The sequence below is a fragment of the Chinchilla lanigera genome, unplaced genomic scaffold, assembly GCF_000276665.1.
Source record: "Chinchilla lanigera isolate Chin_1 unplaced genomic scaffold, ChiLan1.0 scaffold00001, whole genome shotgun sequence".
Classification (NCBI taxonomy): Eukaryota; Metazoa; Chordata; class Mammalia; order Rodentia; family Chinchillidae; genus Chinchilla; species Chinchilla lanigera.
Genome location: NW_004955402.1, coordinates 827,678 through 853,746, shown reverse-complemented (window position 1 = coordinate 853,746; position 26,069 = coordinate 827,678). Strand labels below are relative to the sequence as shown.

The following is a 26,069-nucleotide window of genomic DNA, read 5'->3' as shown; positions in this document are numbered from 1 at the left end:
GGCCCATGCCCCAATCCTGCACAGCCAGGGTAGGAGAGAAGACGCCTTGTCCAAAACTCCCCAGGCTTCCAGGAGGGGGACCTGCAGCCTCTTTCTCCTCTGATGGGTATGTGATTTACTTCTACATACAAAAATGTGTGTGGTTATTTTTCACATAGTACAGATTATAAATGTATTTATGCCGCTGTGCAGGGCCCGGGACCCAGGAACCCCAGATGGCCATCCATGATTCCTGCACCCCCACTGCCTCACCAGCTGCCTGGAGGAGGCCCAAGCAAGCATGCAGGGCCTTGTGGCCCCGGAGGAGGATGGAGGGGGATGAGGGGCAGCGAGGAAGGCGTCCTCACCACCAAGGGGCAGGCGGGAGCAGCAGGAGGCTCAGACTAGAGAGGCGGCCCCAGAGGCCACGCTGCAGAGGCCAAAGCAGCCTGTGGTGGCTGGGGACGCGACTGCCACTGCGCAGGAGAGGTCACTGCTGGGTGCAGAACCAGGCAAGAAGCACCGCAGCTTCCGGCAAAACTATGGCTATGATCACTGCAAAGACTGCAACATTTGCTGGGAGAGTGCGTATGTGTGGTGTGTTCAGGGCATGAACAAGGTTTATTCAAACAGTTTTGTAGAACCTGTCAGAAATCTTACAACCCTTACCGAGTGGAGGATATCACCTGTCAAAGTTGTAGGCGAGCTAGATGTTCCTGCCCAGCAGGACTTCGCTGCGTGGGCCCCAGGTGCCCCCACTGTCAAGACCTGTGTGAGAGACGCAGGGGCAGGCGCCTGTCCTGTGATGCTGGTGGGACTTGGAATCTGGGCAGAAGCAAAATATCCAGTGGCCAAAGCAGGGGGAAGAACAGCACTCGCCCAGCCCCAAGGCGATAAAAGCTGCAGCCAGCTGCTGCCAGAGCCTAAAGTACCAGCGCAGCCCTGCCCAAGTGCTGCTGCCCCACCCCACACCCCCCAGCAGCCGCGCCCTCCCGCCTTGCTGCTCCTGGCTGCTCCCATTCCCCTGCCCGAAGCACCTTCCCCCAGCTCACTGCTGCTCCGGTCCAGGAGCTGCAGGACACACTGGGTGCCAGATGGAACGGGAGACAAAAGCCAAAGCCCGGAGCAGGGACAGACGAGGCCCCCCAGGGAGTCGCTGGCAAAAGACTGATGCTAGATGGGCACGGAGAGGGCGGCAAGGACGGGGATGAGCAGCTGTGGGGACACGCAGGGGACCTCGGTCAAAAACCAAAGGAGGAGACAGTGGCGGAGGCTGGCAAGGCAGCACAGGACTGGGGCATGAGGGACTCCGGACAGCCAGGGGACCTGCCGGTGGTGGCTAGCCGGTGCCCAGGCCCACGGAGGAAGGACAGGATCACCCAACACTGGCCTAGCTGTGCCAGCGCCTCACTAGCTGGCACTGCACCCTGTGGCACTGCGTGTGGCCAGGGTGGTGGCAGGGCCAGGAGGGCAACACGGGCTGAGTGGCTGGCAACCAAGGCCCGGGTGACCCAGAAGCTGGTGGGACCAGGCGGTGGCGGTGAGGAGCAGGGAGCGAGGGCCAAGCCCCTCGTGACCTTGGTGGCAAGCGTCTCTGAGACGGGGTGCTCACAGTCACCCTGCGGTGGGACACACAGGGTCTGTTCCCTGAGCTCTGTGGCTTCCTGCAGGACCTCGTGCCCCAGGCGCTGCACCAGACAATAAAGCTATAAGCTACTGTGTAGGATTGACACTTGCCAAGGAGTGCCTATGTGTGAGTGGTGTTATTCTCCTAACGTAATGGCTCCAGCCAGTAGCTAAATGGGAGAAGATTCCTCCTCACATCAACCTGACCCTGCAATTAGAATCCGTCTTATGGATGCACATCTTATGTCTTGGAGTTTTAGAGGTAATTAATCCAGCTAGCCAAACAAATATGAACGACCTTTTTCAAGTACATCCCAAGAGTCTTTGTGTGTCTACTCCTAGACACCACACTGATCCTTTTAAGAGGGATCCTATGCCCGGCGTGGTGGTACACGCCTGTAATCCCAGCACTCGGGAGGCTGAGGCAGGAGGATTGTTGCGAGTTTGAGACCAGCCTGGGCTATAAAGTGAGCTCAAAGCCAGCCCAAACTGCATACAGTGATCCTGTCTCAAAAAAAAAAAAAAAAAAAGAGGGATCCTAAAAATGTCCTGATAATTTTTTTGAAAGTGTATTGAAAATGGAAGTTATGACAGTTTATTTTTGTGACAATATTCAGAAATCACAGAAGGCTGCCATTGTCATGATGCCTGCAGACAATACAGCCTGCAATCCTAGAAATCACAAACCAGCTACCATGCTTAGTCACAAGTACATGGAACTAAATGCATATGGAGATGATATAAAAGTGGATTATAGAAGCTATTAGGTGACCATGAGAGAATTTTTAGAGAAATTAACTGGGAGGATTCTACCTAGTACTCCTAGGTCAAAAATATCATCTTTTTGATGATAGAAGCAATGTCTTAGTTACAGGACAAGTCATGATGAGAGTGGCTTTTTGAAATTTGAAGATTCTGAAAAAATTACCAACACAGAGCTTGCAGATGCTTTTGGACAGAAGTGGCAATTACCCCAAACTGTTCCGAGTGACCTATTTGTGTACCAGAGCGTGATGTGAGGCTGTATCATGAACTCAGATCTGGAGAAGCTGATTCTACCTTTTGGGGAGCTGGTGTGCATTCCTGTGGCAGTGACACCTCAGAGACTGCTTTACAGCCAATAAAAAGGATGAGGCTAAACCCAACCTGGGGCCAACCGAAGAAATCGACCCAGAAGGCCCAGGAAGTAGTAACCAAAATGGGAATTAAAGATTTGAATAGATGATGGAATATATAGAGATGATTGAGCTGAAAATTACCAGTATTCTTAAGACACAATAAAATACAAATACAATATATATTATAAATAAATATACAATGTATTTATTTATAATAAAATATATATATTGTACAATAAAATACAATATATACAATAAAATACGATATATATTCATTTTAAAGATTGTATTTGATCCAAATTGTTTGATGAGATCTGTTAATTGATGAACAAAATCTATTTACAATTATAAATTTCTAAAAATTATAATAGTTGCTATAATTCAACTTGATCTAGAACATATTTGAGTGTACTCTGATTGTGTAAGACGTCTGTGTGTTCTGTGTACTTGCTATGTGTTTGTCTGTCATTCTGTGTACAGCTGTTCCCCTTTATTTTCAGCACAACCACTTTCATCATTTGTCTGTAATACAGTTTGGATTATAGACTTAAAAACATGCTTGCTCCTGAGTTACCAGCTGGTTTAAATAATATCAAGATTGGCTTTCTCACCACTCATCAAAATTAAGATATTTAACCACAGTTCCTTAGGGTGAGGAGAAATTACTGGGCAGGACTCCAATTGGTGAATAGAGGAGTGGCCAACATTTATACATTAATAAGGAGCCCCCAATGATCTCCAGTCTCTTGGGAGACACCCCCAATAATTTGGTCATGGTTGAAAGATAAAAGTTTTCCAGAAAAAATAAAAGATAGTGTTCTCATGAAAGATGCTCTTAGTATGAAACTAAATTAAGAAACAAAAGTTTTCATATGTGTATGACAATTTATTATTGTTAATCTCAGAGTATTAAAATGTATTCATGATTCTGAATGTACATGTCCTCCAAAATGTAAAACAAAGAGGGTTATTGTGATAAGACTTTTCTTTCAGATTCAAACCTCTGCCTTTAGCAAAAACTTATGTATATCTCATTAAAGGATAACAGATTAGAGAAAAGCCTACATATTAGACATGATTGGTTAAAAAGGTTATGTCAAAATTAAAATTTAACTGTGTTATAAAATGTCATCATAATTGTCATGTGGCAATATTTTGTATGGTTTTTATTTCTAATTTCAATATAAAATATGTAACTATTATCTATTAAGATTCTATAGGGATTTAAATGGTAAGATATCCATGGTTAAGAAAATAATAGTTCCAGTTTACATTTTAAGGGATTTTGATATTCAGATAGATGGTAACATTAAGCATATTGCCTCTATTATAGGGTAAAGCTATTAAGGTTCTCTTCTGGATGTTTAACAATGGAGGTTTGGAGACCAAAAATTAGAAAGATAAATGGGCTAAGAGGAAAGCCAATATTTTGGCCATAGCACTCCGTGTCAATATAAACCCAGGACAGAAGAAAACCTCTGCTACGGCATCCTATAACTCAGCTGAGTTCCTAATTTTCTGATCAAGGAGATTATGAGACCATAGAGGAAAGAGATTCTACGGCATATAGTGTGCCTAAGGAGAGTCACCTGCAGAGACAAGATCTCTCAAGCTTTCACAGAAAGCAACTTGGTTAAGCCCAGGCCGTGACTCATCCAGGTGGCTGTCACGGACAGTGGATCTAAGAGGTGCTGCGTGTGGTTCCCAGCTAATCTTGAGGAGACTTAACTGACCTTGATAGGTAGGAAAAAGGGATTAATATGGGTCTTGCCTTAACTTGGTCTTAAACAGCCGGCAGAAATGTGTAACCACGAGATGTATAAATAAGCATTGCCATAGTAACTAGATGTTAGCTGTAAAGGGTTCAAATCACCAAAAACTCCAGGCAATTGCTAGACTGGCAACGGACTACTGTTAGCGATATGGGGACTGTGTTCTCCGAGCACAGCCCTTCCAGCTAATCGCCCGTCATTTACAAAGCAGAGAAGGGAGAGATGTTGGGAGTGGCTGAAGCTGGAAAGTAACTCTGCGTGCAGGACGCAGCCCGCCCGAGAACAGGGGACGGTCTGGAAGCACGTACACAAGACGTTGTAGCTTGTTAACTGATTGCTGGGCGGAGAGGCTGAAATCGATCCTCTCAAGGGCATAAATAAGTGCTCTGTTCTTGGGCAGTCCCCCTTCTCCGCTCAGGAGAGGGCCTCCACCTGACCCCAGCTTTTTGTCTCTTGTCTATTTTTTCCTCATTCTTGCCACTGTTCCTTCGCAGGGCACAGCAAGAACCCCACGGATTCTAACATTCCATGTATGAGAATTCCACAATTACACATTTTTAAAAATTTCTGAGATGGGGATCTCAGCCTGTCTCCTGGATTGGCCCCAAGTTCCTGGGCTCAAGCGACCCCCTTGCCTCAGGCTGGACTTCACACACGCACCACTGTGCCGGCATCGCAGGTTTAAGAACCTTCAAAGCAGTTCCCAATTCAGAGCTCCTGGCACTTGCTAGCATCTGCACAGCGGGGCTGTGTCCTCACAGCTATAACCAGTTTGCATACAGCATGCTCACAAACTCGTGGCTGCCCGTGTGTCCGAGTTACGAGAACCTTCAAAACAGCTGACTTCCATTCCAGTGCCAGCACTTGGAGTCCTTGCCTCAGAGGCAATCTAACGAGGCGGCGTTCTTGAAGACGATCTCTGGAGCCCCAAGGAATCACCTGTGCGCCGTCCAAGAGCAGGCAGCGCTTTCAGTGTCGCGCTGGTAAGTGTGAGATGGAGAAGAGAACGATGAGACCTGCTTACCACCTGTCATGGAGTGTAGCTTCCATCTGCCATTCACTGCTGTGTCCGCTTGTCCCACCTGTCACTCTGCACTAAAAGAGCGGGCACACCTGATCGCCATTACCCGAACTCACAGGCGGTTGACCCTGCAGCTCAAAGTGAGGGGAAGGGTCTTGGCCTGAGGAGCCTTCTCCCCCAAGAATGAAAGGATTGGTTCTTCTAAAGCAGGCAACCCCCAACTGGGGCAGTCTTGAAATGTGTACTTGCACACAAGGATTTTACAGAGAAGTGGTTCCTTATAATAGTGAAAAACTGCTGAGCATGGTGCCTCACACCTGCGACCCCTAACCCTAACCCTGAATTTCACTGTACACATTAATGTAGTTAACAGAAATGGTTATGGAGAAATATTTAATGACTTGAAGAATGTTTACTTAATCATGTGGTTAGAGACGACTTTTGACACAGAATTTACACATAATCTTGATTGGAGTGTGTACATGAACAGCAAAAAGCTGACAGCAGTTTACCAAATTCCAGCAGTGTTTATGGGCGACTTTAAACTGTGCTTATCTGTCTGGGCATGGTGGTGCACACCTGTAGTCCCAGCACTCAGGAGGCTGAGGCAGGAGGATCACCCTGAGTTCAAAGCCAGTTTGGGTTACAGAGTGAGTTTAAGGCCAGCCTGAACTACACAGCAAGACCCTGTCTCAAAAACCAAACAACTCACTTAGCTTATCTGTAAAAGCCAGGTCCTCTGCAGCTCACACACTGTTCCTTTGAAATAAAGGAAATGCTGGTTCTCAGCATACTTGGTTCAGTGTGGCTCTGTGCCTGTCGGTGGTCACGTCCTCTCCCCAGGCACGGGCTGAGAGGCAACTCCAAGTGAGGGCCACAGGAGAGCAACACGGCAACCTCCAGATCCACACGGGATATGCAACTGCACCTGACAACAGGAGACACCGCACTTACTAACGTTTCTCCCAAGAGACAAGGCAGTGTTACTTTTCTGCTGTTGCTTCTGCTCTAACCTGTAATACTACTGAGTCAGAAAGGCTATGCAGGGCGAAGCAAAGGATCTTAAAGAGCAGGTGGCCAGTGGGCACAGTGGCACACGCTTGAGTCCCAGCTACTTGGGAGCTGAGGTAGGAGGATCCCAAGTTCCAGCTTGACAACACAGTGCAACCCCATCTCAGAATAAAAAGTGACAAGAGCTGGGTGCGGCCTAGTGGTGCAGAGCTTGCCTACCATGTGGGAGGCCCAGGTCCCGTCCCCAGGACTGAGAGGAGAAAAAAAAGAAAGCCAAAGAAGGCAGCGATCCCTGCTCTGAACAACTCAACATACATGTCAGTTCCAACTTACAAAAGGATGAGCACAAACTTGTAAGGAAATACTATGTGTGCCAGGCAAGGGTCCTCACACCTACAACCCCAGCACTCCGGATGCTGAGGCCAAAGGACTGCTGGGAGTCTGAGGCCAGCCTGGACTACACAGAAAGACCCTACCTCAAAAAACAACAAAAAACCACACCACCATGTGAAGCAGAGCTGTCCTAAGATAAAGCACACAAACAAGAGTCTATTTAATAAAAATATTTAATGCTGCCAAAAAGTATAAAAATACAGTAGGAATGGCAGTACAATACAAAGTAGTCTGTCCTCATTTCTTTCTTTGACGTCTTTCTGCATGTCACACGCATCAAAAAACGCGCAGCAATGCAGCAAAGTCGAGGTTCTGCAAGTCTTCTGCTGGTGGGCTCCTCGTCCCTGACGTGAAGTTTACTTTGTAAACAGTCAGCCGTGAGGCAACCGAGGGCTAGCGAGCCTCACTTCAGCTCCGGAGCGGGCTTTGGTCTTGCTCTGCACATCAATGGTTCAACATTTATAGCTGCAGAATATTCGCAAGTCATGAACATTTAGGTGTCTGTCAATCTTGGCCTAAAACATAAAATAAGAAGTCATCCATTGAATTCACAGTCACCACAGACACACTACACAGACCATAGACACGACAGGACTGATGATGGGCTCCACGGGCCACCGAAAGCTGCTCCCTGGCACACAGGCCACACCGTTCAGGTTCTCAGTCAGACGCCTGGGGGCCTGATTCTCAGCTGAATTCGTGGTGAGACCTGTTACCGGCTTCTCCAAGAACTGATAACCGAGTTTTAAAGGTCATCCTGTTTGTTCCAGAAATAACCTTTATGTAAGAGACTGACAGATGGGTGTAAAAACAATGTGGCCCCAAGAATTTAGAGAGACCACCGGGTGCGAGCTACACCTATCCAGCCTGTGTTAAGACTGCTAAAAATAGCACCATGGTGGCATCTGGACACCAAGGTGGCCTGTGTATGTGACAGGCTGCTAGCCTGGAGGACAGCACCACTGAGAATAGCTGCGGAGCTGTGGCCCCGGGGGAGAAAAAAGATGGACAGTAATGGACAGACTGTCTTTTAATGCCAGAAAGTAAAGCCATGAGCTCCAACAAGCAACAGAGAGGGGATAACTACTGTCAGGGGCAGCAAAGTATGTGATGTTATTTCACAATTATTTGGAAAGAACTCGACTTTTGGGAGAGGCACTGCTATTTCCATTCCTCTCTCTACACAAACACACACACCCTAACTCTAAACACGTGTCAGTACTGTATCTCCACATGCATAAACAGGAAATATAAACCAGAGTCACACAATGTAGCCAATAAAATAAAGTCATGTCACCCACAGCTCCCCACACTGACAGTGGTGCCTGCTTTCCCCTGGCTCATGCCCATGAGGAAGCCGCCAGCACCCGAGCCCGCTGCAGACCCCGGCCTGCTCCTCTGGCACTGGTGAGCGAAGCCCGTCTCCAGGAAGGTGACTGATGTGTAGTCGGAGCCCAGCGAGCGTGACAGGACCTCGGAGCGCTGGTGGAGCCGGGCTCTTCGTGGCTCTAGCGCTGGGTAGTGTGTGTGTTTCCCTCGCATCCCGAGGCTGCTCTTTGCACGAGCCACGGACGTGGCCACGGGGAATGCGACGTGGATTGGTTCAGAGGATACACTGATGTTCCTAGACTTCTCTTTCTGTGGTAATTCAAACTATTCCACGGTTTTTATTTTTTTGTTTGCTCTACTTAAAAAATAAACAGGGTGACTTTGGACTTTTAACAGGTAACAGTGGTTGTCTGTTATTCTCCCACTTAAATACTTGGCTGCAGGCTTCCAGGAGGCGTGGCACCTCTGAACCTACAGCCTAGAGTTCCCACTCCAGCTCTGCTGCGCACGCTCTGCGGCAGCTCGGCTCAGCTCACTCATCTGGAAGCGGATGGTGCTGGCCTGAGGGGAGGGCCCTACACATCGCATCAGATCATGCACTGGACTGGCTGGCAGGGTTTAAGTGTCCGGCACACCACTGCCCTTCCTGGCTGGTTAAAGAGATGCTTGCTGGGAATGAGTCACTTATTTTAACAACTCAGACTTTTAAAAATTCCCTTATTTCTTTGGAATCATTCACAGGGTTGACTGCTTCAGAAGCCTTATGTGCAAGACCAAGAAGACAAACGGGCTGCGTTTCAGAGCATCTGCTGGGTTTACTTGTATCGAGTTCTGCTATTTTACCTAAGGCACAGTGGGTTCAAACAGACCAGATGGCAGGACCTGGCACACAAGGAGCTGTCCCCACACTGGGCACGGCCAGGCAAGCTCAGTGATGACTTCTGGGCCGCACATGCCAGGGGCTCAGAAAGTCCTCTCCAGTCACACTTGTCCCAGGGGAACAAGCTTTCCCTTAACAGCAGCTTACTCTTTCCTCTCCTGAATTTAAAAATTAGCAATTTAAAGTACCATCAGCATCACATGCCTGAAAAATGAACACCAAATTAGGGCCATGAAAAACCATCTCCGTAAAGACAGAGCAGTCCCACACACCACACTCTCCCTGCAGCAGCCAGTGCGGAGTGACAGGCTCAGACGGTGCCTTGTGCTGGGCGACGTCATCACGGGGACTCCCACACCCATGTGGAGCCTCAAAACCAGCACAAGCAATGCCCAGGCAGAGCTTCTCGCCGCCCACAGCCAAGACAGGCAGAGCTCCACAGAGGCCATCATCCCCTGCCTGTGCCCAGCTCTGAGAGGTGGAGGAGGGTCAGCAAACGGCCGGCAGGCCCACAAGTGTCAGAGCAGGCTGAGGCAGGGCCCTCTCCCCAAGCAGGTGCTGCTGCACACAGTACCCTAGGTATGAGGTAAACTGAAATCCGCACAAGCTGAGGAACAGGTCAGCGCCACAGCACACCATCCTGGCAGTAACCAAGGCCGGACTCATGTCGTGACAAGGAATACTAATTTCTGTTTCATTTATTGGATCCCATGCCCTTGTCCCACAGTCCCCTAAAGTCAGAAGTTCAAGAGGATTCCCCAGCTGCTGCGGTGGGAGAACCCAGGAGACCAGACGTCTCTGCCAAGCTCTCAGCTTGGAGCTCAGGTGGGTACAAGGCTGCCACACAAGGGTGGCCTCAGACCGTCGTGCTACGGCAGGAGACCAGGGCTGTCATGTGCACTGCGGGTCAAAGAGTGCATGCAGCACTCGCTGAGACCCGAAACTGCGGTTCCCAGTGGACATGAACGGACACACACCCAACAGCATCTGGCTCAAGATGACATTCAAAATCCCCTCTTTAAGGTTTGCATCTGAAGGTACAAACAAGGAGACTGGGTTGTTGCTGCATCTGAACCACCACCGCAAATTCAGAAATGCAGGCGTTCACTAAACAACGTACGCAGCAGTCAATAAAAAGGCTCACTCCCAGTCTCTAGTGACGCAGAATGTAGTCAGGGAAGCTTTTCTAAGAGGGAAATGGGTTGCACTCTTTGACAATTTCTAATTCTAAAATGCACTACACACAGATTTTGCAAGGACAGCACCAGAAAAGCAGCAAAATGCCATTCTGTCTCACAGGCCCAGATGACACCCTCGGCCATCGGTGAGCACAGTGATAGCCAAGAGGGATCAGCTCCGGGCTGCACACAGGGAGCCACTGTGGCTGGAGCCAGCACCAGGACCTGCGAAGTGTGTTGTCTGGGCCAAGTCGCATAGAACTCCTCTCCAGGCGCCCTTCAGCGCCAGGCGAAGACAGAGTGCAGACAGGGTGTGCGCAGAACCTGATCGCATTACCTCGCTCACAGCTGCAGCGCCTGCGGAAGAGGGTGCTCAGCTCTGTTCTCTGCTACTCAGCCCTCGGTATGAACACTAACACAAAGGTCTTCACGCTATCCGCAAGTTCCCTGTGCACTTTTATACTTTACCTTTAAAAGGCTTTTTTTTTTTGGTACCGGGAAATGAACTTGGGACCTTGCACTTGCCAGGCAGACGCTTGTGCCACTGAGCTATCTCCCCAGCCCTTAAAAGACTTTTTAAGAATACAAAAAGGGGTGTTATTTGCATTTTATATGTGGAGAGATCAAATATGGAGACTCAGGCCTTGATACTTTCTTTACATGGAAATCGAGGGAGAAATCAGCAGCAGACGGAGCCACGACAACTCCTGGCTCCGCTGGACGGGCATCTGTGAGCAGCGGCAGCCCCTCACATGCTAAGGGGGCACGTCAAAGACCCTTTCCTAGGGACAACAGGCCCACCGCCACCGGGAAGGCAAGAGTTACACCCTTGTCCCCCACTGGGTCTCACAGGGCCAGGCTGCTGCCCGTGGGCACCAACTGCGGTGTACTTTCCTAACTCACACCTGCAGCCCATGAAGACCGGCACTGGCAAACCCTCGGGTGACGTCTGAAGTACTCGGCAAAGCACGGCCCTGGGAGCAGGCAGCATAGCAGAAGCGCAGGCCCCAAGCATGTTCATCTGCCCGCACAGGCGGGGGGCACAGCCCCACCGGGATTTGCTTCCTGTAAGAAGTCTCTACCTTTCTGTTCAAACACGGCTCTTCAGTTGGAACCTTAGTAAGACCTGCCTGCCTGAGCTGCAGAGTGACACACAAAGATACACTGAGGCAAACTGGAAAGAAAGATTCTCACCAAAGACGCCCTGAAACCTGAGGCCCCGGTGGCAGCACACGGCTGAATGCGGACACAGGACTCGGCCTTCTCACCTCCTTTCCACTTCGAGGTCTCAGGACTTGGCCCCTCGGTGACCCTGTTTAGGGTGCACTGCAGCCTGCACCACGTTCACCCTTCCAGCGTCAGGTAACATGTCCTGAAGGCTGCTCAGGTCAGTTCAGGGTCTACACTAACAGTTTTCAAGCGGGACCAGCCTCCTTTCATACAGTTGCCTCATCAGCATCCTGCATGGTGTGTGAGAGACACAGCAGAGATGCCAAAGTCGCATCAAGGCTGGCGGTTGGGGTCTTTCTGGCCTCATGGAAATCCAATGCATGGAGTCTGGAAACCACTGAGAATGCCTGCGCTCTGTGCTCCTAGCAATTACGTTTACATAGACTACTTAAGTAACACTGAAGGGGGTGCTACAGTTTACAGAAGCTACCAGTGAAATGGACAGTTAAATTCAAGAGACAGTATGCTTTATAAAAATACTCATCAAGAAGTTAAAGGGACAATGTAAAGTTCACACATCATCATACTATTTATTGAAGTAGAAAGAACTTGAAATTTTTCACTTCAGAACTCCAGTCTGGTGAACTGAAATCACAGATCATAAAACGCTGCCCTTCACTTCCTAAATCGCAACTTATTTCAGTTATAGATGGTTACATCAGAACTCTCTCCAAAACTAAGCACATTCATCATGTGCTTTACAGAAACCAATGTCTTTACAAAGTCATCACCGACTGTTACCTTTCTCAGCCAAGAGAATTTCCCTTCAAAGGTATTTCTAGGAAAAATTTGTTTCTTTTTCTTTTAAAAACAGGGAAAACTGTAAAACATACAGGAAATCCAAATGTGTAGTAGAAATTGCTTATTCAGAGTTATAATTGCTCATACCAAACTTCTCTAGGAAAAGGGAAAATGTACCCAGTACAATTGAATCAACATACAATTTATTTTCTTATGGTAACATATTTTTAAACTGAGCTTTTAAAAAGTACATTTAACTACAAAAGTAAGATTAAATAGGTACTTATAAAATATATTTACCCTGAAACGGTTAAGTGTATAAAGTCTTGATGCCCACGTCAACAGTACATTATACATTAAACACATTATTTAACGGTCATCTTCTTTCCATTAATAACATAGGTAAAACCACAATATTTATTGCTTATATCAAATGCAGGTTAAGATCCAGATAGCGTTCAAAAGCGAATCCTTACAATAAAGGATTTCTCAATGTTGGTCAGGTGAGATACCACGCTGGACATGTGTGAACACAGCTGCGCAGTGCACCAGTTTTTAACAAACACGAATGTCTTTATTTGAGACAGCGATTTACAGTTTGGCTTTCAGAGGAACCTGTAGTGGCGAGTCCTGAGGTGTTGGGCTGTCTGGTGAGGTCGAGCTGACCGCACCATGTGGGTCTGGGGTCAGCGTCTGCTGCTAAGAGAAGAACCCCAGTGATTAGCGCAGTGCGGCCAGCCGCTAGTGCGGAAACATGCGGGCTGCAAGGCTTACTTACAGGACATACTGCTGAAAGAACAGTGTCCAGCTAACCAAAGCGCCAACCACAACGACTGACATAACCCCGACCTTAGTGAGAATAGGTTGCCAATATAACCACCTTTTTCTTTTTCGTTCAGTCTCATTTAGCCTCTGTTTCATCTGCTGCACCTTCTGCGCCGTGGTGGCCTTTCTGTCCTCTCGAATGCGTTTCCGTACAACACTGTGAACAGAGGAAAACAGGGGAGGAAGCAAGCTGAGGGCAGGGCCAAGCCACGCCACTGCATTCAGTGTACATGGAAACATACACATCCAGACAAAAGTTTCTTAAAACGCTTGTATCTACTACGTTTTATGAGGAGAGTTCCTATTTTATTGTCCTATTTTCCTCTTTAAAAATGCTTTTATGCCAGGTGTGGTGGCACATGTCTGTAATCCCAGCACCCAGGAGGCAGAGGCAGGAGGATCACTGCGAGTTCGAGGCCAGCCTGGACTACACAGGGAGTTCAAGGCCAGCCTGAGTACATAGTGAAACCTTGTCTCAAAGAAAAACAGTTTCACTCACTTAATAAGAAGTTATTAGAGTTGGAATATGGGACTGGACCTCCAATTTGAGAAATTGCTTTGTAGACTATTTGATAATGAAAATGCAGAAAGCACTGTGCTCAATTTCTTTGAAAGCTGAGATTCAACTGATAAGAGTATTTCATTAGGATTTCTAATACAGTATTTGAGGGGGGTACTGGGAATCGAACTCATGACCTCAGGCTTGCAGGCAAGCGCTTATGCCACTGAGATACATCCCTGGCCCAGTACCATCAGTATTAAAGCATACTGGGTCTGAGCAGTGAAGCTTTAATTCCAGGGTAATGTTTATTTCCAGTTCTCACTTCAGCTGCCCCTCCTGTGCCCACCTTCTTGTTCTCTCCCCCAGCCTGCTTTGCTGAGCCTCCTTACTTATGCGATGGGACCCACTTCAACTACCAAACATGCACCCATCTCGTCTGTCTCAGAGGGAAGAAAAAAAGAGAAAACCACCACCTGTGAGAGGATGGGCATGTGCATGTACTCCACGGAGAAGCTGCTGTGAGCGCCCACAGCTCCCGAGTGGCCTCACTAATCCGCTGCACTATAAAGGTCAGACAGAAGAGGGGCGCACACCAGGACTGCTCAAAGGCTGGTGGGTGTCTTTGTAACAAAAACCCATCCCCTGACACACTAAGGACCCTGTTACGGCTGTGTCTAGATCCCCCCAGAACCTCACACTCATGGCTGGGCTTTGTCAGAGGTGGCTGCATCTGGAGTGTCTGACTCTGGGATGGGTTCATGGTGCAAAGCTAGGCTCAAGGGCACTGAGATTAAGGGTGTGAGTGCCGCCTGCCCTGAGCAGCCGGGATGAAATATAAGGGACAGAAAGAGCTGTGGTGGCCCCTGGTTCCTTTGCCTGCCCCTCTGCCATGTGCCACCCTGCCTTGGAGCTGGCCGATTATGGACTGACACCTCCACAAAGGTGAGCCAAATGAACCTCTCCTCCTTTAACTTTGGTGTGAGGTATTTTGTCTCAGCAATGAGAAAAGTAACAAACAGACCCCAACTCAGCTGTCAGCTTGTTTTTGGTTCTAGACCAGCCAAATGCATTTAAAAACCCAATACCACCAGAAATATGGAACTCTTATCACTGAAAAAGGGAATTTAAAACACTGTTTCTTCCTGATTTTAAGTATACTTAAGGTGAAATAAGGAAAATAGCCAAGTTTATGTTTCACTTGTAGTCTAAAGCTACTGAAGTCACAAGTAAGGAATAACACTGCCTAATTACATAAAATTATGCAAATATAAAAATGCACGTACCATATGTGGAGAGGTCAGCTTTCATCTGGTGCCAAGCATGGAGCCAGGGCCTGCTCAGTGCTAAGCACAGACTACACGGACTGCACCCCAGCCCCGCCCACGCACAGGATGTCTATGCTAGCAGAACAGAAGCGAAGCCAGAAAGGGAGGGAGTCCTTGACTGTCTTCACGGAACTCCCAAGATCCCTGTCTACCAAATACGACTAACATAAACTCACAGTAGAAAGTGTATGTCACAAAAGGAAAAGACAGTTGTTTAGGGACACAGAAAGAGGGAGCAAAGAATTCATTCACCTGCTGAGGGAATTATATTCCGCAGCATCCAATACGAGCTTCCCACTGTGTCTGAGATACACAGAACCCTGGACATGTATTTTTTTAACTTAAAAATTTTAAATAGTTCTTACACTCATAAGAATAAAAAGCCCAAAAGTATAAAAGGAGATTTTATGCAATTTTGAGGAAAAAGATTCTTTTCTTCCTTCAATAATGGAATTATATGTACTATTTTATAGTTTTAATACTAACAGTGCATTGTCCATTAGTACAAATGACAGGTATTCATACCATTTGTTTTCTGTACCACACTATTCAGTATTTTAGCACCTTACTCTAACTTTTCCAATCAAGCAGTATTGTTTCCTCAACTGGTTTGCAAGTACTCCCACCCAGTACTGGGAACTAAACCCAAGGCCTTTGCAATGAGTTATATCCCCAGACTTATTTTGAGACAGGGTCTTACTAAGTTGCCCAGGCTGGCCTTGAATTTGTGATCATCCTATCTCAGCCTCCCAAGTGGCTGGAACTACAGGAGTGCACAACTGTGCCCTGCAGTATTGGCTTTTTAATAGAACTGAGAGCATTTTGAGAGCAATTATGTCATCATCTACTATGGGAAAACTCCTAGGTAATAAATGCATGAACTGCATGTTAGTTCAATAAACAAAGGGCCCACAATGCTCACGCCCTCAAGGCCTGTTCTTCTGCGAAGCAACACAGGCAGCTTACCTTTCATTGCTCCCCTCCACGGGGTCCTGCGTCTTGGAGGACAGCCCCATACACCTGTCCCCAGGCAGCTGCTCCTCCTCAGGACCTATTCTGTTCCCATTGTACTTCTCAGTCATGACTCTGTTTGGTGAATGATCCAAAGCAGGAGATAAGTCTTCCTTAGAGAGCTCTTTCCACCGTTTCTAGGTAGGGAAGATAAGGTAGAAACAGATGCAAACACTAAAAATTCAGTAAATAAAAAGAATTTATGAATTGAAAGTATTCAAGTGAAGAAAACCTTGTGACGGTAACAGATGAATAGAGAGGTATCTCACCATCCCACAGCACTGTTAAATATGATTACAAGCTCAAGTTTTTACAAGAACAGCATTTAACAGTTGTGTTTATCACTATGTATCTGAATACAACTGAATACAACTATCTTAATAAAACTTAGTGGGTCTACCTATTTGAGACAAACTACACTAGAATCTCACTAAAACGTAAGTCACAGTAAGAAGATCTTAACAAAGGTTGGTTCCTTTGCACTCTTACTCTGTTCCTAACACACAGATGTGGGAAGCTGGCACGGGGAGTAAGATGGCCGTGCACGTGCTCTGGCACCATCTGGGTGCTCGCCAGCATCCAGTCTCAGCAAGAACCAACCGGTATCTCCAAGCAGGTCTTTAGGATGCCAGAGAGCTGCTCCCAGCAGCCCGCCCAACCCTGGGCCAGAGACAGGTCAACAAAGGCAAGGATTCAGACCAAAGGAGGGGACACTTCTGTTTCCTCCTCCCTGGTGACTCTGCAGACTGCTGTGGAATTGATGAGGCAGTCCGTGAAAGGCCTGGTGTCAGGTCAGAAAGTGTTAAGTTTCCTGTGCCTTTAAGCCATGGTTCCTGGGCCAAGGTCAGAGGCGGGAGTCACCCTCGGTCCCTGGAAATGAGAATGATGGCAACAGTCCTGGTGTGAGAAAGAACGGCCCAGGCCTGGACCGTGGGATCCCAGGACCATTGAGTGGTAGGAACACAGCCACCATCTATCCCCGCCAGCAGTAGCAGTACGGGCCACTGGCTTCCATCACCAGGGACTCAAGACAGTAGCCCCAATTGAGTGGTGGGACAGGCTGAACCGTGGGATCCTTGAACAGACGCCAGGAGCCTTGTGTCCAATTAAAAAGGAATGCTTGCATATTGCCCAGATAGACATAACACCATGGCACCAGCTTCCAGGAACTGGCGGGACATTCACTCCCTGGAGTTACTTCTGCACAAAAAGGGTTCCCTTAACCCTTGTACATTTAGATTATTTTAAATCCCTGGAAAATCCACTCAGATACCAGATTAACTTGTTTCTCACTTATCCCATCATCATCATGCAACAGAAGAACTAAAAGGAAAAGGCTGATTTCACCACACCCCACCTCTCCCAAAACAGCTGCTTTGCTCAGCTGCATAATTCATGTGTCTCTGCTGTTGTGTGACAGCTGATTTACAGAAGACTCTGGATGTGACATCCTACAATCTGCTGTGTCTGGAAGACAGGGAACCACACACTGCGGGACACCTGGCTGGAGGATGAAGTCTGAGGCCAGGCTAGGGAGGAGCTGACCAACCTTGGGGACAGGTGCCTCAGAAGGGTCAAGAAGCAGAGAAGCAGAGGTGCCACAGAGCAATGCAGCGATGGTCTAGGCCCAAGCCAGCCTAAAACAGCACGGTGCTGCCATGACTAGACGGCTGCTTCTAAGAGGAAGGCCTTTCACTTTTGCTGTAGGGCTAGTTTTCTTTCTTCCCTTGTTTGACTTTTTTTTTTTGGTACCGGGAATTGAACTCAGGACCTTGCGCTTGCCAGGCAGGAGCTTAGGCCACTGAGCTACATCCCGGACCTCCTTGTTTAACATTTCTGCTCGGTGCTCCAAACAGCACTGCCAACAACAGTGAAGAAGATGCTTATCAAGCACCCGTTACAGCCCACACTGGGCTCGAACCTGGTGCACCCGGCCCCACAGCCTTAGCAGTCAGGCCCTGTCACCTCCTCCTGCAGATGAGGGCAGCTGATGCCTAGCAGGCCAGAATTTAACCACAGCCTGGGAGAGCACCCTGCAGCCCTCACAACAACCTGTGACTCAAAGAAGCCACCAGTCTCAGCCACTGGACAGTGCAAGTGACACAGTCTCCAGACAGCAGTCTCCAGTCTTCACTGAGACCGAGTCACAGCAACATGGACTCACTCTTGCACAACTTTTAACAGTGTCAATAAATGAGGCAACACCGAAACCTGTGTCATACTGGACCACTTCCAGAACACGCTACAAATTCGGATCTGTCAGCAAGAGAAGCACTTGGCAAAGGAGTGGGCACAGTCAATGTTAATCAATTAAAAAACAAAACACCAGCAGTGACACCCTGCCTGTCTCTGTGCCCATGTGAACAGGCATGCCCAGGTCACCCGCTGCTGCCCGACCCTACTGTGGCAGAGCAAGCAGTGACACCACTCACTACGACTCACAGGGACGCCACCTCAGCTGCGTCCATACCTGTGTTTGAATCTCAGCCCCACACTGTGAGGAGTGACACCCCACCCCAGCCTGGAGCCTCAAGCATATCCATTTGTCTCACTCACACAAGCAACTCGGAGTCAGGTGGTGCAGCTAAAAGTAGTTGGAATTTAGAAGTAGCACATATCACTTATACTCAAGCCGATCTAACGGCCAGCTATCGACCTCTCCACATCAGTTCTCAGCTGCCAAGCTCGATGATCACTCTAGAGGTCACTGTCACATCCACACAGAAGTCTACACGAAAACACAGCCATGCGAGCAGCAACCGTCTGCACTCACGCCTGACACTTACCTAGGCAGGTCAAGGTCACTGGAGTTTTCTGTAAATGAGTATGTGCTATATAGCCACACACACATATTTACTGATTTAAGATATGATCATTTTAGATGTACAATAACAGCTTTCCTTTGTCTCTACAGTTCTGAAATAATTTTATATTCATATATGCAAGTATTTTCATAGAAAGACCAACAAAACCACCATGCTCTCTCTCTCTCTCTCTCTCTCTCTCTCTCTCTCTCTCTCTCTCTCTCTCACACACACACACACACACACACCAGCTGCAGCAATTTTAGACAGGGTAGACTTCAGAGGAAGGAAAGTTACCAAGGAAAAGGCGACCATCCCACAACGAGAAAGGCATCAATTCTACAAAGAGACAGAAGTCCTCACTGTGTACCCACCTCACTGAAGAGCATCAACTATGAGATGCAAAAACTGTAAGAACCCAAGGAGAAACAGACACCAACGCTCGTACGCTGAAGACTTCAACGCCCCCGCCAGAACTGGGCAGATGAGCCAGGCGTGGTCAGTAACGACAGAAAGAAGCTGACATAATCATTACGTAAGCGGCACCTCTAAAATACTTCACCCACGAAGCAGAACACACATCTGCCTCCAGCTTGTATGAAACAGCCAACAAGACAGACCACACTCTCGCCATAAAACACACCAGTAAAAGCACAGAAGTCATACAACAGCTCCTCTTGGGCCACAGTGGAATTAAACTAGAAGAACAAAAGCGAAGTCCCCAAGTACACAGAAAGTTAAACAACATACTTTTCCTCTTTTTGGTCTTTTTGAGACAGGGTCTTGCCATGCAGTTCAGGCTGGCCTTGAGCTCTCTTTGTAGACCAGGCTGGTCTGAAACTCACAGCGATCCTCCTGCCTCAGCCTCCCAAGTGCTAGGATTATAGGAGTGAGCCACCTCTAAGTAACACATGGACTAAAGAATGAAACTAAGAGATTTTGAACTGAGACAGGAGGATTACAAATTCAAGGCCAGCCTGGACTACTGAGTGAGACCTTGTCTCAAAACAAAGCAAAAGGAAAAAGAATGAAACTAAATGAAAACAAAAAACACGGCAAAAACTGGATACAGCAAGATGCAGAGCTTAGTGCAAAGTTTATAGACAAGAAGATCCAAAATCAGTAACCTCAGTATCCACTTCAGCAAAAAACAAATTAAATCCAAAGTAAATAGAAGAAAAGAAATAGTAAGAATTAGCAGAAATCAATGAAATGGAAAATAGGCTACTGGCAGAAAACATTCATGAGAACCAACAGCTACTTATTTGAAAAAGATTAATAAAATGAAGTTGCTGCTGGCCAGGTAAGACGGAGAGGACACAAATGGCCAGTACCAAAAATGGAGGGGCTATCACTATGGCCCCAAGGACACTAATCAGACAGCACAGAAATGTTCAACAGCTCCATGCCTATAATTTGGTAACAAAGATGAACTGCACCAATTCTGTGAAAGGTAGAATTTGTTAAAAACTATTTTTAGTTTTGCTAAAACTCATTTGCCTGTATTTTGAAAAACTGCATCAATAATTAATAAGATCCCTAACTAGAAAGCACCAGGCCCATGTCAGTTCACTGGTAAATTCTGTCCAACGAGTAAGAAACAACTACCCAGCCATTCTCTACCACCTCTTTCAGAGCCAGAGACAAGGGGGACATATCCCAAGTCACTGCAAGTCAGGTGTCACCCTCCTCCCCAACCAGACATCACCAAAACAGCACCCCAGAGACACGTGAACCAAGAAATTCCCCTCCACACACTGCTTCAAGGATGGGGGAAAGCAGCTGCCTTCCCTCACAAATACCACTTTCTCCAAAAGATACAAGAGGAGGTAGACGTGTGGAGGAAAAGTTGTAGCTCATAACTGGGCATACATCCTCGTATGTCAGGTAAGGTAGTACCTGGGCTATAATTACATTCATTATGTTTTTGGGTTTTCACATTAACCAAGTAACTTCAGATCTCTGTTATATATATCAAAGTTTTACGATTTAGAATTTCAAGGAACTTCTTATAATTTATTCTATACTAAGGTTCAAGCACAGCATTTTCCAATGAAATATAACATGAACCACATTCTCTAGTACCTGCATTAGAAAGATGAATTTTAATGTTTTACTTAACTCAAGGTATTAAAAATATTACCACCTGAACATACAATCGAGATACTTTGCACTTTCCCTCTGTATTAAGACCTCCAGATCTACTGTGTGTTTCAAACTTTAAGCACTTGTTAAGTCAGACTAGCCAATTCCCAGCCTCAATTCAACACACACCAATGTCGGCCAGCACAGCGCTAGGAGAAAGGAGAGTCGCATCTTTAAGCGAGTGTACCATGGCATGTGTACGCTGTTTGGAGGGGGAAAAAAGCCACATTTATGAAAATAAACACATCCATGCACATGAACACAAACTCCTGCAGAACACACACCACGATCAAATGTGTCCCTCCAGACGTGCCTGGCTGCCTGAGCCCCACTGCAGGGGTGGTGTGAAAGGTGGGGCCTTTGGAGGGCTGAAGCATGAGGGAACCTCTGCATAAGTGCCAGCCATGCCCCATAACAGGGCCTGAGGGACCACAGGCGGTGAACAAGCGCTCCAGACACTGAATCTCTACTACCAGATCTTGGACTTCACAGCCTCCAGACTGCAGCAGTGCACTGCTGTTCTTCCTAAATTACAGTACTCGGGTGAAGGTCTTTTCATTTTGTTTTTGGAGACAGGGTCTCACTATGCAGTTCAGGCTGGCCTTGAACTTGTGGTGATCCTTCTGCCTCAGCTTCCCAAGTGCTTGGATTACACGTGAGGGCCACCACGCCTAGCAGTTGGAAGGTATTTCTGTCAGAGCAGCAGAAATGTGCTGCTCAAATGGTGGGGTAGGGAGCTAAAGAGAACTTCTGCCTTGTGTATGGTACACTTCCACATTTTCTTAATAGTCTCATATACCCGATCGTTAGTCATGCAACAGAAGCAATTCTACAGTACCACATATATCACTGTAGTCTTGCTAATGCCTTGGGACAGTCACAAGCTTATCTGATTCTGAGTAATGGAAATATTCAGAGACACTTCAGACATCTTATCTGGAACTGGAGCAGAGAATGCCTTAAATTCAGTCTGACGACTATACACCAGATCAACTGCATGAAAAGGGTCGTCCTGGTTACAAACTGCACGATCCACACGTGCCAACACGAAGGGTCAGGTCCAAGCCACACCTCTGGGTGACAGGATCGTCAGAATACACACACATATACTCTAAACTGAAGAAACACAGCCGCCCAAGAGCCTAACCGTGGAAGGAAGGGCCCTGTGCAACTACAGCACCTCTCTCCTCGAATCACTTACCTAGTCACAGCTGGGGAAAGCAGCAACAGGCAGCAGCCTGCTACAAAAGGTGTGGTGCAAGTTTGATTTAATGACTTTTTCAATTCCAGATTTAACTTCATTAAAGCTTCCAAAGAGAAACTGTTCTAACCAAACACCTGAGATGAGGTCTATTTCACCTATATCACTGCTCTCCGTAGAAGTGACCCAGCCAGTTTCATATTCCCCAGCCTGGCTTCTGACATATGATTCTCTCAGGGGTTTCAATTTTGCATATTGAGAATTTTGCAGTGAGAAACTAACATTTCTCCATTAAAATTTGTCTTTGATGTTGTTTAAAAGCCAGGAGAAAATTCTCTAAATAAAACTTTTAAAATAAAAATAAAGTATAGTAAAGTTTGACTTGAACTGTTAATACTAAGCACAACAAAGTCAGCTACTCACAAATGAACTGCTTACGAGTACTTTTAATATGTCTTGAAGTTTATACAGCACTCTCTCACATGACACTGGCAGTCTACATTCAGGACAGGCTGTTCAGAATGGCTCTCTACTGGCTAGTAACACAGAACTCCAAGACCAAACACGTTCACGGACGGGAAGCACAATGAAGAGAGTTGACCTACTCTCCCCATCTACTGACCAACAGGACAAGATGAGCACCCCTATCCAAAGCACAGGGCCAGAAGCCACTCAGATTTTAGGGTAATTGCATAGGCTTTATTGGTTGAGTACCTCTAATCCAAAAATCATAAATCTGAAATGCTCTAAAATCCAAAACTTTTGAGGATCTTAAAGGTGCTTAAAAAGCTCTGGGTTTTAGATTTTCAGATCCAGATGCCCAACCTGCATCTACTTATGTCCAATAGTATATAATGAGACCAGACAGAAAATGGGGGTGTTGTTAGTTCTGCTTTTATTGATATTTTGCCTTAGTTAATAACACAGATTCTTGATCATCTGTGAACTTACCTTCTATAAATGTGTAATAAAATACCGGCATGAGAATAAAGCCATCCGTCAGAAAAGTGTAATTTTAATAGTGCTGTACTCATTATGCTTGTTATAAGCACCAAAGCTGGTCACTGTTAACAGAGTTGAATATTACACAAACTAAACATTCTACGTTTTAATGGGCCAAAAAGTACTTATGTTTTCTGATTTCAGTAATTAAGTGCTAGCACCTTTTGTGAAAATTTGTTCTTTTAGTGAAATCAGATCCCATGAGGACTTCTGGGGATGAAACCCAGGGCCCTGCTCATGCTAGGCAAGCTCTCAACCTTTGAAATACATCCTAGCCCTCCAAGTAGGGCTTTTAAGTAACACACAGGATTTAACGTGAGACTAGGCAAGCATACATGAGGAAGCTAGCTCTACTTTTCTAAGACAGCCAGCTAGTTGACACATTAAGTCAAACATACTTCTTGGATGGCACAAAGTAAAAGATTAGGAGGAATACAGCTACTGATGCTACTATATTTAACTAGTTAAATATTTAACTAGTATTATTTTTCCCCAAGAAAAGTTTACCTGAATATTTGAATCTCCCTTTATACATTTCGCTCCTTCTATTATGGCCATGTAAGAGAATCTGAGTTGATCCGGAGTCTGAATCAGTCCCATTCGATATTTTCGCATGTTCAGTAACACTTGTTTAATGTTAATATCATCTCCTTTTTCCATCTGCAAGAAAGGCAAAAAGAAGTCAAGCCTTTCACTGTTAAAAGTCCCGGGAACACAAGCAATACAAGGCCTTTGCCAAGGGTGTGCTCCTCTGTAAGAAGGAGGATGGTTGAGCCCATGTCCCAGCCCACCACCATCCACACCTCAACTGTTCAAACAGCAGATGGGGTGACTCTTGATTACCCATCTGATTCATAACTGGGCCACTCCAACTGCAGTCATTCATTATGGCCAAAAACCGGACAAAAGTACTTACTTGTGACCAGTTTTGGCTAACGTGAGGGTGAATTCACAATGACTGGTTTTTAAAAGGTCCTGGCAGGAGTACCCCTTCTTGCCCACTGCCTTGCTGTTTGGACTGTAAGCACTGTGTCTGAATGTACAGTGACCATCTACAGATGATGGAAAAGGAAACCAAAACAGACCCCAACCTAAGAGAGCATTGCTGAGACACTGCACCAGCTCTCAACTACCAACCTGGTTTTTGAAAAGGAAAAGAACGTGGCAGTGAACAGGCTTAAACACATAATCCAGTCTGCATATCTGTTATTAACAAAACGGAATACGACAAAGTTCACTTTCCTGTGATCAATTTTTGGCTGATATCACTGCACACAGGCAGAGCGGCAAAGCAATCCATGTTAAGACATGTTACGACTCAACAGTTCCTAGCTCCTAGCTTTCATGTGCTGCAGCCTGAGACGCTCCTGGTCAACGTGTGCGTGCTCACTACGAGCAACAGCACCGTGCCAGCTCATCAGAGAATCTACTTTGTGCTAGAAAGTATCAGAGGGCTGAGACCAGTGCAATGAAGCAAGGACAGCTAGCTGCAATGCTAACAGGAACACACTGTCCTTCTGACAATGAAAACAACACAAGATTGGAAGGACCACGTACAAGAAGCACTCACCATTACAAGACAGACACAGGGCCTTCAAGTCAATGCTAATGATAAGAGCCCAGTCAACTGTCCACTTCACTGACAACCTTAAGAAAGAAATTAAACTACACAGAATACTAAGGAGTAGATGCCTCAAAAGTCAGGCCAGAAAGTATTTACTGGTGGGTTAAATTCTATACTAAAAGAGGGAGAAGGGAGACAGAAATTGGGCAGGACATCAGAGAAACCAGAAGACCCCTATGTTCAACGTCCAAAAAGAAAAGGAGCTGAAACCAGGCAATGGCCAGCCATAGCTGGTGGGGAAAGAATACACTCCTGGTGGCACATACAAAAATCTAGGGGAACAACAATACAATACTAACATTTGTGGGATATTCAGAAACTACCATTAACCCATGAATTCTCACAGCAATCCTATGAAGCAAGTACTATCATTATCTCTAGTTTTTAACTAAAGAAAAAGAGATGATGTGTTTGTTTGAGGAGGAAGGAATTCAATGATATATGAATCAGTATCTGAAAGCAGGAGACAGTTATTTCTGTCTTGTTGGGGATCTCTGGAATCATGCTGGATATATCCCCACCAGTTGTAAGCAGCAGGTGAAAGGTAGAAATGAAAGTTTTAGGTTTTTCAAAAGAAAGTATGTTTCACCTTTAAAAACCTAGTTCTGGCCGATGATATCGGGGGCTTCGTTCTGACAATGAAAACAACACAGTGAAAACAACACAATGTCCTTCTGACAATGAAAACAACACAAGATCGGAAGGACCACATACAAGAAGCACTCACCATTACAAGACAGGTGTCCACCAGAGAGAAAGTGCCGGAGCGCCCAATGCCTGCACTGCAGTGGACGATCACAGGCCCATGGTCAGGGTCTAAGGAGCCAGATTCTCTCACTTTAAACAAGAAATTGAGAAACGAAGCTGGTGATTCAGGGACTCCAAAATCTGGCCAGGTAGTATAATGAAAGTGAGATATTGTTCTGGTTTCATCACTCTAAAAAGTGAAAATCAAGGGAGAAGTTAGTTCTTATTTTTTTCTTGAAAAGATCATGTGTATTGCCTAGTGGTTTAAATCCTATGGGCTGTTTGTACTATGCTTTTTCTATTTTGGTTTTGATAATCACACATATAGATTAGGGAATATGTTCTTTACAGGAATCTGGAATGTTTGATAGTAAGAGTTGATACATATAACATATTATATTAGAGGCCTGTTTAAAACTCTTTGCTTAGTGATCCTATTAAAACCTATTTCCAGATGAGAAAACTGAGGCAGAGTTAGGGCTGCAGTTACAAGACACAGAGCCAGGATGTGAAGCAGCAGTCCAGGGCTACACCTAGCATCTCAACTCCTAACTCTACCATTCATCTGCCGGTGTTCTCTCTAGAGCAGGCACCATGGTGAGTGC

General features: G+C 46.4%; 1 protein-coding gene across 12 annotated transcripts in view; it reads right to left on the bottom strand.

Annotated features, from left to right (window-relative positions):
* Window positions 1-7,075: 7,075 nt before the first annotated feature.
* The window catches only part of Ptpn2 (protein tyrosine phosphatase, non-receptor type 2), a 75,262-nt gene continuing 56,268 nt past the window's right edge, over window positions 7,076-26,069 (bottom strand). For 9 of the 12 annotated variants that reach the window (XM_005372550.2, XM_013513054.1, XM_013513319.1 and 6 more), the window contains 4 exons: window positions 25,445-25,654; window positions 23,601-23,753; window positions 15,897-16,078; window positions 12,043-13,260 (listed from right to left, as the gene is read on the bottom strand). In XM_005372550.2, coding sequence (XP_005372607.1) covers window positions 13,053-13,260; window positions 15,897-16,078; window positions 23,601-23,753; window positions 25,445-25,654 — 753 coding nt within the window. In that variant the 3' untranslated portion in view covers window positions 12,043-13,052. Of the gene's footprint in view, window positions 7,436-12,042; window positions 13,261-15,896; window positions 16,079-23,600; window positions 23,754-25,444; window positions 25,655-26,069 lie in introns of those variants that run through there. The other 3 variants (XM_013513107.1, XM_013513139.1, XM_013513163.1) reach the window with 3 other exon arrangements.